The following is a 16,211-nucleotide window of genomic DNA, read 5'->3' on the forward strand; positions in this document are numbered from 1 at the left end:
AAGGAACATTTCTGAGTCAGGATGGCAATAATGGCCTAATAATGGACATGATGGTAATAATGGATGTTGCACGTTTCGGTCAAACTGATTTGGTTAAGGAGGTGCCCAGCAGGGATCAGAGGTTAATGTGAATTCTAACCAGGTGCAGAAACCAAACTTGAACCGGATCTTTCTGATGAACAGTGTTACGCCCCAGCTATAGACGCAGGCCATTGTTTCCGACAGTACTGCTTTATAAGTGCTCGAGATACTGCATCAATCGATAACCTTCAATGAATCAATGTGAAATACTGCAGAAGCTGGGAATTATCATATGCAGTTTGCTGTGTGTAAATTGGTTTGACATGTTCAGCAATGCTGCTTTAAATAGTTATAATACTTTACTTTCCAACCTGCCCAATTTCATTTAGCAAATTAGCGCAACATCGAGGGACTGGGTACAGTGTAGAAGCCCCCCTGGGCTGCATGCCCAATAGGAACACTCAGTGTGAATATAAAGAGCCCTGACGTTGCATCGAGACTTCTCAGAGTGGAATATGGTGCACAGACAAATGTTTAATTTCTATTGCTCTTCCTGCGGTTTTCAATTTGAATTATTTCACCCTTGGACTGTACTCCTGATGTGCAGTAGATAGTATCATAGAATCATTGCAAAGTGGAAGCAGACCATTCAGCCCACTGTGTCTACACCAACCCTCTGAAGATTAGCCCACTCAGACCCACCCTATCCCTGTAACTCTGCATTTCCCATCTCTAACACACCTGGCCTGCATATCCCTGGACAATGTGGGCAATTTAGTGTGGCCAATCCACCCTAACTTTTATGTCCCTGGACATTATTAGCAATTTAGTATGGCCAATCCACCCTAACCTACACACCCCTGGACTGATCAAGAGTTTCAGAGTTGCATTGACACACCTGAGTGAGGAACATGCTGTACAGTGACGACTTGAATTTTATTGCATGATCTACATTTTTCAACTCAAATTATGTTATAATGTACAGTCATAGAGTCATACAGCACGGAGGCAGACCCCTCAGTCCAACCAGTCTATGCTGAACAGAATCCCAAACTAAAGTCATTTCACCTGTCTGCTCCAGCCCATATTCCCCTTCAAACCTTTCCTATTCATGTATTTATCTATATGTCTTTCAAACATCGTAATTGTATCCATATTCACCACTTCCTCAGGAAGTTCATTTCACACACGAACCACTTGCCCCTCGTGTCTTTTTCAAATCTTTCCTCTTGCCTTAAAAATGTGCATCCTGGTGTGAAAACCCCTCACTTTAAAGAAAAGGCATCTGCTATTAACCCTTTCTATGCCTCGCACTATTTCAAGGTCAACTCTCAACCTCCTACACTGCAGTGTAGAACGTCCCAGTACATCCAGCCTTTCTTTATAATGCAATCATTCCATAGCCAGCAGCGTCCCACATATCTTAATCTTGGGAGGGACAAATCCCACCGGGGGAGCTGCAGCTCTGTGCGCGATGTCTCCACGTCAGAAAATCTGGGGTTCCACCCCGGTGACTTGAGCTCATAATGCAGGCTCTTCCACTCTGTAGGGAGATCGAAGGGTGCTGCACTGTCCCTAATGTTGTCTTTTAGATCAGACATTAAACCAAGGGCCTGTCTGCCCCCTCAGTGGCAAACCCCCATGGCCCTATTTTGAGAACGAGCAAGCGTCAAGTGTCCTGGTCTAACCCAACCCCACTATCAACAAATGATCTGGACATTATCGCACTGCTACCTGTGGGAGCTTGCTATGCACAGATCAAGTGGGGAGGCACGGACTTGGTAGCAATGTCACTGAACGAGTAATCCAGCTGGATAATCTGGGGACGGAGGTTCGAATCTCACTCTGACAGTGTTGCATTTGAGTTCAGTGAGTAAATCTATTAACAAGGGTGTCCCTGAGTTACAAATGCCACCTCATACCGGGGTGTAATTTTCAGCTGTTTTACTCTGTGCCCTGATCTACAAATCAACTTGCAAATGGATTCTAGAACAGAATCTGTTCACAAGCCAGCATCTGCATATATCAGGCTCTTGTGGTGCAGTGGTAGCGACCCTACCCCTAGGGTAGGAGACCCAGGTTCAAGTCCTGCCTGGCTGGAAATGTATCCTAACATCTCTGAACATGTTGATTGGGGAAAGCAGAAAACTGGTTATGTGAGAGATAAGGGGAACTGCAGATGCTAGAGAATCCGTGATAACAAAGTGTGGAGCCGAATGAACACAGCAGGCCAAGCAGCATTTTGTGCTCAGAGTATGATGCTTGGCCTGCTGTGTTCATCCAGCTACTCACTTTGTTATCTTAAACTGGTTATGTGAGACTAGTTGCCAGTGATGGTTACCATGACAAGATTGTCAATTATTGTGAAAGTCCTTCTGGCTCACTAATGAGACTCCAGCAATGAGCTCTACTCCAAAATGGACTCACAAAGCACTTAGTTTAAATGAAGGTAGGGATGGGGAAGAAATGCTGTGCTTCACTAGTAACACGCACACATTGTGCGTAAGAATTCAGGGGAAAATTTAGCTGACCATTTCATACATTATAACGGCAAATTTAAATGTAGATTCAGGGAATCTGAAATAAAAGCTAAAATGCTGAAGAAACTCAGCAGGTCTGGCAATGTCTGTGAAGGAAAGAAATCTTTGGAAAATAGTCATACTGGACCCTTAACTCTGTTTCCCTCTCTCTCTACAGATGCTGCCCAAATCAGTTGAGTTTCTCCAGCAATTTTTGTTTTTGTTAATTTTGAAAAAAAGTGTTGCAGTCATTTCACATGTCCTGAAGATGTCACGTTAGAAATCTAAGACACAAAAGAACAGAAATTGCTGGAAAAGCTCAGCAGGTCTGGCAGTATTTGTGGAGAGAAATTGGAGTTAACATTTCCATGCCCAGTGACCCTTCCTCAGAACTCAGTTCTTCCACAGTGCTCCTGTCTTACTTAGAAATATAAGTCTCGATAATAACAAAAGTCAGAAAATCCTCCTGGAGCTCAATATCGAGTTAAGTCATTTTTTTAAAGGAGCTGAGCACATTCCTGTATTGCCCTTTAACCACCTGACACCCCTAATCTTGTCATCACATGGGCTTCTTTCAGCACAGCTAATCCATTTTCACTAATTTATGGTCCCCATTAACAGCCTTTCTTTGTCTCAGGATTTCCATTATTCATTACTTTACCTGTCTAACTGTCTTTGTCTCTCTCTCTGGGCACTATCTATCAACCAATTGCTCCTTTACTATCCTACGTTGTCAGCACATATACTTCCTTTTTCCCAGTTACTAATAGTCCTGAAGAAGCGCTCACTGGACCAGAATCATTGACTCTGCATTTCTCTCCACACATGCTGCCAGACCAGCCGAGTTTCTCCAGCAATTTCTGATTTCCAGTATTTGGAGTGGCATGGTGGTATAGTAGTTAGCACGGCTGCCTCACAGCACCAGGGACCTTGGTTCAATTCCAACCTCTGTGTGGAGTTTGCACATTCTCCCCGTGTCTGCATGGGTTTCCTCCCACAGTCCAAAGATGTGCAGGTTAGGGTGGATTGGCCATGCTAAATTGCCCGTGGTGTTCAGGGATGTGTAGATTAGGTAGGTTATAGGGGGATGGAACAAGAACAAAGTTGCTGGAAAAGCTCAGCAGGTCTGGCAGCATCTGTAAAGGAGAAAGCAGCGTTAATGTTTCAGGTCCAGTGACCCTTCCTCAGCACTTCTTGTTGGGATGCTCTGAGGGTCAGTGTGGACTTGTTGGGCCGAAGGGCCTGTTTCCACACTGTAGGGATTATATGAACTATGATCTGCGGTTCTTTGTTTTATTTAAGTCTTGATAGTATTTGGTATGACACAACCCAGGAAGTCCTGTTGGTGCCTCTGCTTCTGAGCCAGAGGGTCTGGGCCCAGTCCCACTCCAGGACTTGACAGAGAAAGAAGGGTGAGAGATGATGACATTGACAAATAGGCTGATACAACAAGGGATGGATGGTGGGGAGCTGTTCTGACATACATGCCTGAGGCAGCATGATGTTTCTTGAGATATAGTCTCTGGCTTTCCCAGATGTGATGTACCTGCCATTCAGCAAGGAGATATGGTAGGGAAATGTCACAGATATTACCCCATCTGACCCCCTATGCCTGGTGAAACCTATTTTGCAATCTGTGCTAAGTGGTTGCAATGAGGTCAGCCAACTGGATCACATAGAATCTGAGTTCCCTAATTAGATATGTTAACCTGGTCCAATCAGGGAGCCCCGGCTGACATGAAAGGATGATTGTCAGGGATATTGAACCCTAGGCTCAGTGAGACGCAAAGGCTGTGCAGTTATAAGTGTAGGGTGATTGGTGATGCAAACCCAGTTCCTGAAGAGTTACAAAAGAGCCTTACCGAGAATGGTCAGCAAGAGAAGTAGATTTCTTTCCAACCAACTGCAATGCTTTGAAAAGGGAGGTTTGGGCAATTCATCCAGGCTTGGGTGACGCTCTGAGATATGAATGTCAGATTGGTTTGTCATCTCTGGAAAAGCACGGGAATCTGGGGAAAAAGGAAACAACACAGTTTCATAATCTGCGTAAAATACAACTCACTTCCCACAGTGTAACACTCAGTAATGTTCCCAACTCCCCTCAGTATAACACTCAGTAACATTTTTTTTCCTTTATTCATTCATGGGACAAGGGTAACACTGGCCAGGCAACATTTATTGCCCGCAGGACAGTTAAAAGTCAACTACATTGCATGGGTCTGGAGTCACATGTAGGAAAGGATGGCAGTTTCCTTCTGTGAAGGTCATTAGTGAGCCAGATGGTTTTTTTTACTGACAGTTGGCAATGGGTTTACAGCTATCAATGGATTCTTAATTCCAGATATTTATTAAATTCAAATTCCACCATCTACTGTGGTGGGATTCAAACCTGCGGCCCCAGAATGTTATCTGAGTCACTGGATTAACAGTCAAGTGATAATACCACTAGGCCATCATCTTGCCCACTACCCTCAGTGTAACACTCAGTAACATTCCCCACTAGCCTCAATGTAACATCCAGTAACATTCCCCACTACCCTCAGTGTAACACTCAGTAACATTCCCCACTACCCTCAGTTTAACACTTAGTAACGTTCCCACTACCCTCAATGTAACACTCAGTAATGTTCCCCAGAACATTCAGTGAAACATTCAGTAATGTTCCCCACTCCCCTCGATGTAACGCTCAGTAATGTTCCCCACTACCCTCAGTGTAACACTCAGTAACATTCCCCACTACCCTCGATGTAACACTCAGTAATGTTCCCCACTACCCTCAGTGTAACACTCAGTATAACACTCAGTGACATTCCCCACTACCCTCAGTGTAACATTCAGTAACATTCCCCACTACCCTCAGTGTAACACTCAGTAACGTTCACACTACCCACAGTGTAACACTCAGTAACATTCCCCACTACCCTCAGTATAACACTCAGTAACATTCCCTAATACCTCAATGTAACAATCAGTAACATTCCCCACTACCCTCAATGTAACTCTCAGTAATGTTCCTCACTACCCTCAGTGTAACACTCAGTAACATTCCCCACTACCCTCAGTGTAACACTCAGTAACATTCCCCACTACCCTCAGTGTAACACTCAGTAACGTTCACACTACCCTCAGTTTAACACTTAGTAACGTTCCCATTACCCTCAATGTAACACTCAGTAATGTTCCCCAGAACATTCAGTGAAACATTCAGTAATGTTCCCCACTCCCCTCGATGTAACACTCAGTAATGTTCCCCACAACCCTCAGTGTAACACTCAGTAACATTCCCCACTACCCTCGATGTAACGCTCAGTAACATTCCCCACTACCCTCAGTGTAACATTCAGTAACATTCCCCACTACCCTCAGTGTAACACTCAGTAACGTTTACACTACCCACAGTGTAACACTCAGTAACATTCCCCACTACCCTCAGTGTAACACTCAGTAACATTCCCTAATACCTCAATGTAACAATCAGTAACATTCCCCAGTACCCTCAATGTAACTCTCAGTAATGTTCCTCACTACCCTCAGTGTAACACTCAGTAACATTCCCCACTCCCCTCAGTGTAACACTCGGTAACATTCCTTAATACCTTCAATGTAACACTCAGTAACATTCCCTAATACCTCAATGTAACAATCAGTAACATTCCCCAGTACCCTCAGTGTAACACTCAGTAGCATTCCCCACTCCCCTCAGTGTAACACTCAGTAACATTCCTTAATACCTTCAATGTAACACTCAGTAACATTCCCTAATACCTCAATGTAACAATCAGTAACATTCCCCAGTACCCTCAATGTAACTCTCAGTAATGTTCCTCACTACCCTCAGTGTAACACTCAGTAACATTCCCCACTCCCCTCAGTGTAACACTCGGTAACACTCCTTAATACCCTCAATGTAACACTCAGTAACATTCCCTAATACCCTCAGTGTAACACTCAGTAACATTCCCCACTACCCTCAATGTAACACTCAGTAATGTTCCCTCACACCCATTGGTGTAACACTCAGTGACGTTCCCTCACACCCATCGGTGTAACACTCAGTGACGTTCCCCCACTCCCATCGGTGTAACTCAGTGACGTTCCCCCACTCCCATCGGTGTAACTCAGTGACGTGCCCCCACACCCATCGGTGTAACACTCAGTGACGTTCCCCCACTCCTATCGGTGTAACTCAGTGACGGTCCCCCACTCCCATAGGTGTAACTCAGTGACGTTCCCCCACTCCCATCGGTGTAACTCAGTGACGTTCCCTCACACCCATCGGTGTAACACTCAGTGACGTTCCCCCACTCCCATCGGTGTAACTCAGTGACGTTCCCCCACTCCCATCGGTGTAACTCAGTGACGTTCCCCCACTCCCATCGGTGTAACACTCAGTAATATATCCCACTCTAATCGTCAATGTGCCTGAGATACCTAGGCAAAAAGTTAACTTTGAGTCATTGTATCAAAATCTGAATGCCCCCTTCCAAAGCCCAGGACAGAACAAGGCCCTGCCAAAATTCACTATTTGTGTCTTACAGCTTGCAGTTATCACTGACCTATCGATGATAGTATTTATTTGTTTCTCAAAGCCACAGTAATTTAGTAGTTAAAAATACATCTTCATTTATAAATTTATACTATCTTATCAGGATATAACCGTTTACGTGCATGGTGAAACGGCCCAGAGCATTCAATTTGAAAACAAATGCGCATTTGATATTGGGTGAATTAGATATTTTTATTGGCCGTGATTTTTGCTGTTAACAGATATTTCTCACAACTTTGTGACCAACTGAAGTGTTTAATAACTTTGGAGGTGACTCAGAGAGCAACAGATAAACATAAAGAGCCAAATTTAAATGATGTTGATTATAGCAAGTCAAGACTGTAGTTTCCAATTTAATCCCAGATCAATATTTACTCCACAACAAACATCACTAAATCAGGCACAAAAAACACTGTAAGAACTGTGGATCCTGGATATGAGAAGCAAAAGCAGAAATTGTCAGAGAAACTTCACAGGTGAGGTGGCATCTGTGGAGACAGAGCGGAGTAAGCATTTTGTGTCCAGTTCTGCAGAAGGATCACTGGACCTAAGCGTTAACTCTGCTCTCCCCACAGATGCTGCCAGACCTCCCAATATTCTCCAGCAATTTCTGTTTTCGTATCAGTAAATAAGATTATTGTGTCTTATTGTTATTAGAAGGAGCTTGCGGTGTGCAAAATGGTTCTGCATTTTCTACATTGCAACATTGACTAAACAACAATAGGGTATCTTTCTCTGCAAAGCATTGCGGGATGCTCAGAAGTGAACGGTGCCACATAAATGCAGATTCTTTCATTGACCTGAGCAACAGTTATCCATTGCCCACTAATCTCTGGGAAGTATGGGCCGTGCCCTGCCTGCTGTGCTCTCCATTGACCCACTCAAACACCTCAACATACCATCCTGGGACTTCACTGTTGGTGAGGGGAAGACCTGCTTTCTTCCAGTAGCAAGAGCTGGGTTAGGGTCAGTTGCATGCTGTCAGATCATTTGTGTGTTCATGTCCTGTTCCAGGCACCCGCTCACATCACTGTAACACCTATCTGGCCGTTAGCATGGCGGTTGCTTTTGGGATCTTCCTGTGCACAAAACTGGCTGCTGCTTTGATGATGTTCTAACATCGACTACACCTCAAAAGTACTTCCTTGGCTGTTAACATGGTTCTGGAGGTCCTGTGGATGTGAGAGATGCTAGAGAGATGCAATTATGACCTTCGGTTTGTGCAGAGGCATATTCTTGCTGAGATATAAGAACTTAAGAAATTACAGTAAGTGTAGGTCACCTGGACCCACAAGCCTGCTCTCCCACTCAGTAAGATCATGTCTGATCTAATTGGGTCCACCTCAATAATAACCTTCCAATAACGTGTAGATTAAAAACCTCTCAGTCTTCAGTTTATTCCAAGACACTGCCTCCTACTGCCCAAGAAGAGAATTTTCAGACTAACAGCCAATGAGAGAAAGGAATCCTCTTCATCTCCTTTTTAGGTAGGACCTCCCTTTTGTTTTGGAAACTTCAAGACAACCAAATTTCTCTTTAATGTAATTTAAAACAAGGGTAACATGAGGAGAAGCCTTTCCACCCAGTGAGTGGTTATGGTGTAGAACTGTGGTGGGGGTCAGGTTCTATTGAGGCATTTGAGAGACGATCGGGTGGCTATTTGAATAAAACAGTGTGCAATTCTATGGTGGTGGGTGCGGCTGGGGGTGGCAAAGGAGGAGATTGGATCTCGGTAATGATGCTCAGTTGAAGAGCTTGTGTAGGCTAAATGGGCTGAATGGTGTCCTCCAACTCCATGGCAATTCTGTGATTCTCATGGATGGCCTGAGAACGAATAGTTTTTCAGTTGTGTGAAGGGACCATAAAATGAGGAACAGGCGGTTTGGCCCTTCGAGCATATTCTCCTGTTTAATGGCTGGCCATCCAACACATACCCTGTTCCTGCTTTCTCCCCATATCCTTTAATCCCCTTAGCCTTAAGAACTATATCTAACTCTTTCTTGAAAACATTCAACGTTTTGACCTCATCTGCTTTCTGTGGCAGAGAATTCCATAGGCTCCCCACTCTCTGGGTGAAGACATTTCTCCTCAACTCAATCCTAAATGGCCTACCCGCAATCCTTAAACTGTGACCCTTTGATCTGGCCTCCCTGGTCATTAGGAACATCCTTCCTATTGTAATCCTGTCTGGTCCTGTTTATATTTTAAAAAAACCTGACATGCAAGGTCAGAAATAACTAGTTTGGATTTTGCTCAGTCAACAATAGTTAACATTCAAATAAAAGGAAATTTGAGGAGGCATTGAATAATGTATGTTTCGATTACACAATCTCCAGCTAAGATCTAAGTCAGCAAAAGATGCCTCTGCTGTTCAATTTGACATGAAGGATTTGAACCTTATTGTTAAAAGATGAATGGATTATTTTCAAAGGCTGACTATTATCTGATTGGTGTTAGCGTGAGAGAGGGAAATATACAATGACACTGGGTGTCCTTGTGGAGCAGTCATCGAAAATGCAGGTGTAGCAGGCAAATGGTACATTGACCTCAACAGTGAGGATGCAAGTCAAATCATAGAATCCCTGCAGTGTGGAAGCAGGCCATTTGACCCATCACCAACCCTCCAAAGAGCATCCCATACAGACCAACACCCAACCCCGTCCTGCATTTCCCATGGCTGATCTGCCCAGCATGCACATCCCTGGACACTATGGGCAATTTAGCATGGCCAATCCACCTTAACCTGCACAACTTTGGACTGTGGGAGAAAACCGGAGCACCTAGAGAATGTGCAAACTCCACACAGACAGCCGCCCAAAGCTGGAAGCAAACCCAGGTCCCTGGGTCTGTGTGGCGGCAGTACGAACCACTGAGCCACCTTCCTGCAGTAGGGGAATCTTACTACAAATACACAGGGCCTTATCGAGACCACACTTGGAGTATTGTGCACAGTTGTGGTATCTTTATCCTAGGAAAGGTGTTCAGGTGATAGAGGGAATGCAACAAAGGTTTACCAGATTGATTCCAGGAATGGTGAGACTGATGTAGAGGGATCTGTTACACACTGGGTGGGTTCGGGTTATATTCACCAGAGTTTAGAAGAATGAGGGCAGCAGGCAATCTCATTGAAACCTATTAAATTCCAAAAGGTCTAGACAGTGTACTCACAGGAAGGATGCTCCTGGTGACTAGGGAATCCAGTATCAAGAGTTACACTTTAAGAAGAGATGGGAGGCCATTACAGGCTGAGATGATGAGTAATATCTTCACCCAGACAGTGATGAACCAGTGGAATTTTCATACACAGCAAGAGGTTGAGAAGAAAACATTAAGTGTTTTCAAGAAGGAGTTAAATAAAGCTCTCAGGGCTAAAGGGATCAGAGGGCACAGGGAGAAAGTGGGAACGGTGGATTGATTGGATGATCAGCCATGACTATATTGAATGGGTCACTCCTGGACATCCCTCCCAAAAGGACCACCTGCAGCACATGGGTTGAAGTGGTTCAAGAAGGCAGCACAGCACCACCCTCTCAAGGGACAACTAGGGATGGGTAATAAATGCTGAGCCCAGCCAGCAAAGCACACATTCCCATGAGTGAACAAAAATGAAGGTGACAGAGAAGCTGAGAATTCAGATTTCCTGAGAGGGTAATTCTGCCCTGAAAAGTGGCATGTAAAGAAGTCTTTTTTTCTTAAATTACTATCCTGAAGTGAAATGGTTAAAGTAGGAGCTCCTCAAGAATGAGTTGCTTTCAAAATGGGAGATTTCCTACATATATCTGTAGCATCATAAATCAGGCCTGCCTTAATCAGTCTTTGAACAGATTAGCAACACAAGCAGAAAACCAAGCGTAGCATCTGGGATTGGGACGAGCCTACTGATCCTCATTGAGCAAGCTTTGATATCCCTCCCGACATTTCTGTTCAATAATCTGCAAACTAATCCAAGCTGCTGCAGCTCTGAATGGGGCTGTCGGTAGCCTGGGCCCCCAGACTGTCGAGAACGCCAAGAGATTTCAATAAGATTGATAATCAGAGCTTGATGCAAGGGATTGACATTCAGAAATCTGGCTCTGAGCGACCGTAGAGGCCACAAGACTATAGTCACTGGGGTTGGTAGGTGACATCACTGCACAGCCACTTTCTAATTAAAGTTTCAAATACTATCCTACATTGGAAAATCAAGAAACTAAACCCTGTCCTAACATGGCAGGGGGGAATTCAATAAAATGTTTACGTCACTAATTTCCTGTATATCAAATGGGAAAGTTGTTGATTTCAGTACCAGGTATTACTTTATCTACAGTTCACACATAAAGTGGATACATCCTCAATCAGAAGGATATGTGTAATGGGAAACTAATCTCAGGAAACATTAGTCAGAAACAAAACTCTTCTAAACAGTGGTCCTTGTTCCCTGCCAGGACTGTCTATTGGGATAGATTGTCAACTTTCATGTTTATTCAATACTAAACTTCCGGAGTTCATGTTCGTTCATACTTTAAATTCCTGTCTTCGGGTTGAATCACACTTTAACTGCCTTACCTCATGTGAAGCAATATTTAAAAGTCCTACACTAATTTTAAGCTGCATCTTGTTGCTCAATTGCAGAGAACATGGAGCTGAAGGATAGAAATGGAGCCAATCTTTACACATACTTGTATAAGATTTTCATTATAGAGTCCTTACAGTGTGGAAGCAGGCCATTTAGTTCCACACTGACCCTCCAAAGAGCACCCCTGGGATTCCCTAGCCACCTGTCCCTGGGCATAATGGGGCAATTTAACATGGCCAGTCCACCTAACCTAGGCAGCTTTGGACAGTGGGTGGAAACTGGAGCACCTGGAGGAAACCCGCACAGACATGGGGAGAACATGCAAACTCCGCACAGTCACTGGAGCTGGAATCAAACTCTGGTCCCGGGTGCTGTGAGGGAGTGGTGCTAACCACTAAGCTACCATGCTACCTATTATTATGGAAATGCGTATTACAAGCATACTTGACCCAACAAACACATTCTAAATAAAACCTGAAAGACTGCGGATGCTGTAAATCAGGAACAAAAACAGAAGTTGCTGGAAAAGCTCAGCAGATCTAGGAGCATCTGTGAAGAAAAAATCTGAGTTAATGTTTCAGGTCCGATGACCCTTCCTCAGAACCGGTCATTCTTCTCAATCTTGGTCCTATTTTCAGAAGCACAAGTGAATCCCTAGCTTATGCTCATCACCTGCATTCCATGAAACACAATTAATGTTCACTTGACATTTGCTACGTGTTATTTTTTTCTCACGTTTTAAGCTATTCTCTCAAATTTTAAATGATGGACATTTCTGTTAAACCATAGGATCCCTCCAGTGTGGAAGCAGGCCATTCAGCCCATCGTGCTGTTACCAACCCACTGAAGAGCATCCCACTGTTTCTCTGTAACTCTGCATTTCCCATGGCCAATGATAATTAATATTTTGACACTTATGTTAAGTCAAATTTTAATATTTTAGGTTCATGTTAATTTGTTTCTTTCATTATATTCATGTTGGCATACTTCAATTCCTAAAAGTTCTTGTTAAAGAATACTTTAAATTGTAACACTTATGATATATTATTTTTAACCACATGCACCTTGAGTCAGATTTAAAATTCCTAAGTTCCTGTAAAATGATATTTGAAATGATTACCTTCACATCAAGTTTTACTATATGCCTATTAAGTTATAGTGAGAATCCCTAACTTGCTGCTAAATTACTTTCCTATTGCATTCATGTCGATTCATTCTTAAGCTCTGGTTTAACTAACTATTTAACTTTGTGTAATCATTCAGTTATAAATTTGTTGAGGCTTTAACCCCTTAAAGGCAGCAGTGAAAAATCTCAAATGCATTACTTTTTTTTTCATTTTTATTGCACCCAATTGTTATAACTCTTTAGTGGCTAAACTTATGCCTCGATGGGGAGCTGTATAATATCACCGGAAATCAACAGAAGGAAAAGTAAAATCGGAAAGTTAAGGTCCAAATGCCGAACACAGAATGTCATGGCAAGCCCGAGGAATGAACAGATAACTCAAATGGAGGCCACTCAGACCCTGTGCCTTTCTCTCCCCACTTTCTACCTTCCTCCCTCTCTATCTTTCTCTATCTCCTCCTCCATCATTTCCCCCTCACTCCGTCCAAAGCCAACGCTTTTCCTTCAGGATTCTGGCTCAGCTTCCTCACATTTTCACACAGGCCATTCCTGGGGCTTTGTGAACGGCACAACACGGGCATCTCCTTTTTTGCCTCTCTTTAGATGAACCCAAACTTGAGGAAACGCCATGTAGGAGGTGCTGAGCTTCCACTTTGGCGCTCCGTCCATTTGACAATCTTTTCGAAGCCAGGGCATTCCTGGTGTGTCTGATTACGGACATATGCCCTCACCCTTCTTTCGGTCCAATTTGGCACAAAGCAGAAATAAACAAACTCACCTCTGCAATTCCTATATTGTCCGCAGCAAGCTACATTCCAGATGTGAGAGCAAGTGGAGGACAATTTCAGCAACAAATAACTCTCGGCGTTTGCGTCAGTCAACACACATGTTCAAATAATTTAATCCAAATCAGCTCGGATGGGAGCCAAGCTCTCTTTCCCCTTTCTAAAACCAAGCACAGCCCTCTGTTGATGGGTTTTGAAAGAGTCTACTCTGCCCTCGGGCAGTCAAAATCAATCAATAATTGTCTGGACAAAAATTAGGAGCGACAGGAAAATTTAATCGGGTGTCCCAGGTTTGTGTGTGTGTGTGAGTGAGAGATAGAATGAGAATGGCAGCGAGAGAGGGACACAGGCAGAGACAAAAATAAATGAGGGGATAGAGAAGAGAATGGGTAGGCAGATGGATACAGTTGATGAACAAGGGATTAGATGGGAAGATTAAAGCACTGTGCGTACAGAGTATTAAGGGAAGAATGCAACAGAGCACATGTAGAGTGTTTGGATTGTGTGTGAAAATGGTGCATGAGATCCATTCAGACCATAAACAGAAACGAAACAAAGCCCTTCACCACCAAAGTTTCTGAGTTTGTAGTTTTCTTGTGAGGGGGCAACAGTCAAGGATAGCATGGAGCAGTCTGACAGACAGGGCCAAAAGGCCTGAATGGAGAGGAGCAGGCTCAGTAAGAATTCAAACAGAGAGTAGGAACCTGCAATTCGACGAGATGCTGGTTTGGGGAGCTTAGTCACATCCCCGTCGGGCTACCAGAGACAACTGGTGATAATTTAACCTGAGGGTCACAACGCCTCAGGTGAGCGGAGGTGAGGGGAGAGGTTGAGTCCTTCATGGTAACCTCAGTTGATACTTGGAATTAAACCCACACTGTTAGTATTACACTGCTTCACAACTCCACTGCACAGCCAACTGAGCTAAACCACATTGACAAGGCAGCAGCCAAGGTGTGAGCCACAGGGAGAGCCTGAATGGGCCGGGGCTTAGAGATTTATAAAATCATGAGGGGCATGGATAGAGTGAATAACCAATGGCTTTTCCCCAGGGTAGGGGAGTCCAAAACCAGACGGCATAGGTTAAAGAGGGGAAAGATTTAAAAGGGACCTAAGGGGACAACTTTTTCACGCAGAGGGTGGTGCGTGTGTGGCATGAGCTGCCAGAGGAAGTTGTGGAGGCTGGTACAATTACAACATTTAAAAGGCATCTGGATGGGTAAATGAATAGGAAGTGTTTAGCGGGGTGTGGGACAAATGCAGGCAAATGGGACTAGATTAGTTTAGGATATCTGGTCAGCATGGACAAGTTGGACCGAAGGGTCCATTTCCAAGTAGAACTGCTCTATATCTCTGCGGCCCTGGGGATCTTAGTAATAACTATGCGGAAAATGGCAAAGTTCCACCTATGCTTTTATTTATTAACTCTGGGAATGTGGGTATCGGTAGCAAGTCCAATATTAATCAGCCCGTCCATAAATTCCCTTGAAAAGGCAGTAGTGAGCTACTTTTTTCAATCCCTGCAACCGATATGGTGGAGGGAGAGTGACATATTTCCAAGTCGGGGTGTGGTGTGATATTGGAGCGGAAGAGCAGGTGTTACAAGATGATTGCTACTGGGTATTTGTACCACAACCAATACCCACCACTTACCAGCCTGTGCCAGGCTATTTCCCAGACTGCTCCAAGTACCTGAGGACTTCAGATTGGGATTGAACAGAGTGTAGTCACCAGTGAACATTACCCTCACCCTGACACCTTATAGCGAGGGTAAGCCATTGATGAGGCTTAAGGTACTGTCCTGAGGAATCTTGTTCCTTTTGGGCCAAACCCCAAGTCACATGATCCAATGAAAGCAGGTTAGCGATTGGCCACGGTGATCAATGGGTTTACAACAAATTCAGAAATGGCAACCCTTTTTTTAAATTGTTTGTTTTCTGCTGTGCAGACATCCAAGGTCCTAGAACAAAGAAACATAGAAAATAGGAGCAGGCCATTTAACCCTTCGAGCATGCTCTGCCATTCAGTATGCTCACAGCTAATCATCCAACTCAGCACATTTATGTTAAACATGATGATGTGGGTAGTGTGCCACGGTGGCTCAGTGGTTAGCGCTGCTGCCACACAGCACCAGGGACCCGGGTTTGATCCCTCCCTCGGGTGACTGTCTGTATGGAGTTTGCACATTCTCCCCCTGCCTGTGTGGGCTTCCTCCGGGTGCTCCAGTTTGCTCTCACTGTCCTAAGATGTGTAGGCTAGGGTGGAACGCCCACAGAGTCCAGGGATGTGTTGGCTGGATGGGTTAGCTATGGGAAACGCAGGTTTACAGGGATTGGGTAGGGGGTTTGGTCTGGGTGGGATGCTCTTTGTAGGGGTGGTGTGGAACAGAATGGGTCAAATGTAAGGATTCTGTGATTCCATGATATGACTGATCGTAGACATCTGAGGTCCATAAGAGACAGAACATCAGGTTAGTAGGAGTATAACAAAAGGGAGTAGTCTTAGACACTATACGGCGGAGATACAGACTGAGATCCAGTTGTAAATAAAGGATGGTTACATAACAAGCCCTGCTTAGAAATATATTTAGATCTATATATAGATACCCTGAGGCCAAGTAACTACGTAGAAGGGGTGGCAATGGCCTAGTGATATTATC

General features: G+C 44.1%; 1 protein-coding gene across 3 annotated transcripts in view; it reads right to left on the reverse strand.

The window, feature by feature from the left end:
- LOC125446958 (excitatory amino acid transporter 2-like) overlaps positions 1–13,883 on the reverse strand; it is a 62,641-nt gene extending 48,758 nt beyond the window's left edge. For 2 of the 3 annotated variants that reach the window (XM_048520980.2, XM_048520979.2), the window contains exons 1-2: positions 13,546–13,881; positions 4,403–4,549 (exon numbers count right to left, since the gene is read on the reverse strand). In XM_048520980.2, coding sequence (XP_048376937.2) covers positions 4,403–4,529 — 127 coding nt within the window. In that variant the 5' untranslated portion in view covers positions 4,530–4,549; positions 13,546–13,881. Of the gene's footprint in view, positions 1–4,402; positions 4,550–13,545 lie in introns of all 3 variants that reach the window. The other variant, XM_048520981.2, reaches the window with a different exon arrangement.
- Positions 13,884–16,211: the final 2,328 nt, after the last annotated feature.

The sequence above is a fragment of the Stegostoma tigrinum genome, chromosome 38 (genome assembly GCF_030684315.1).
Source record: "Stegostoma tigrinum isolate sSteTig4 chromosome 38, sSteTig4.hap1, whole genome shotgun sequence".
Taxonomy (NCBI): domain Eukaryota; kingdom Metazoa; phylum Chordata; class Chondrichthyes; order Orectolobiformes; family Stegostomatidae; genus Stegostoma; species Stegostoma tigrinum.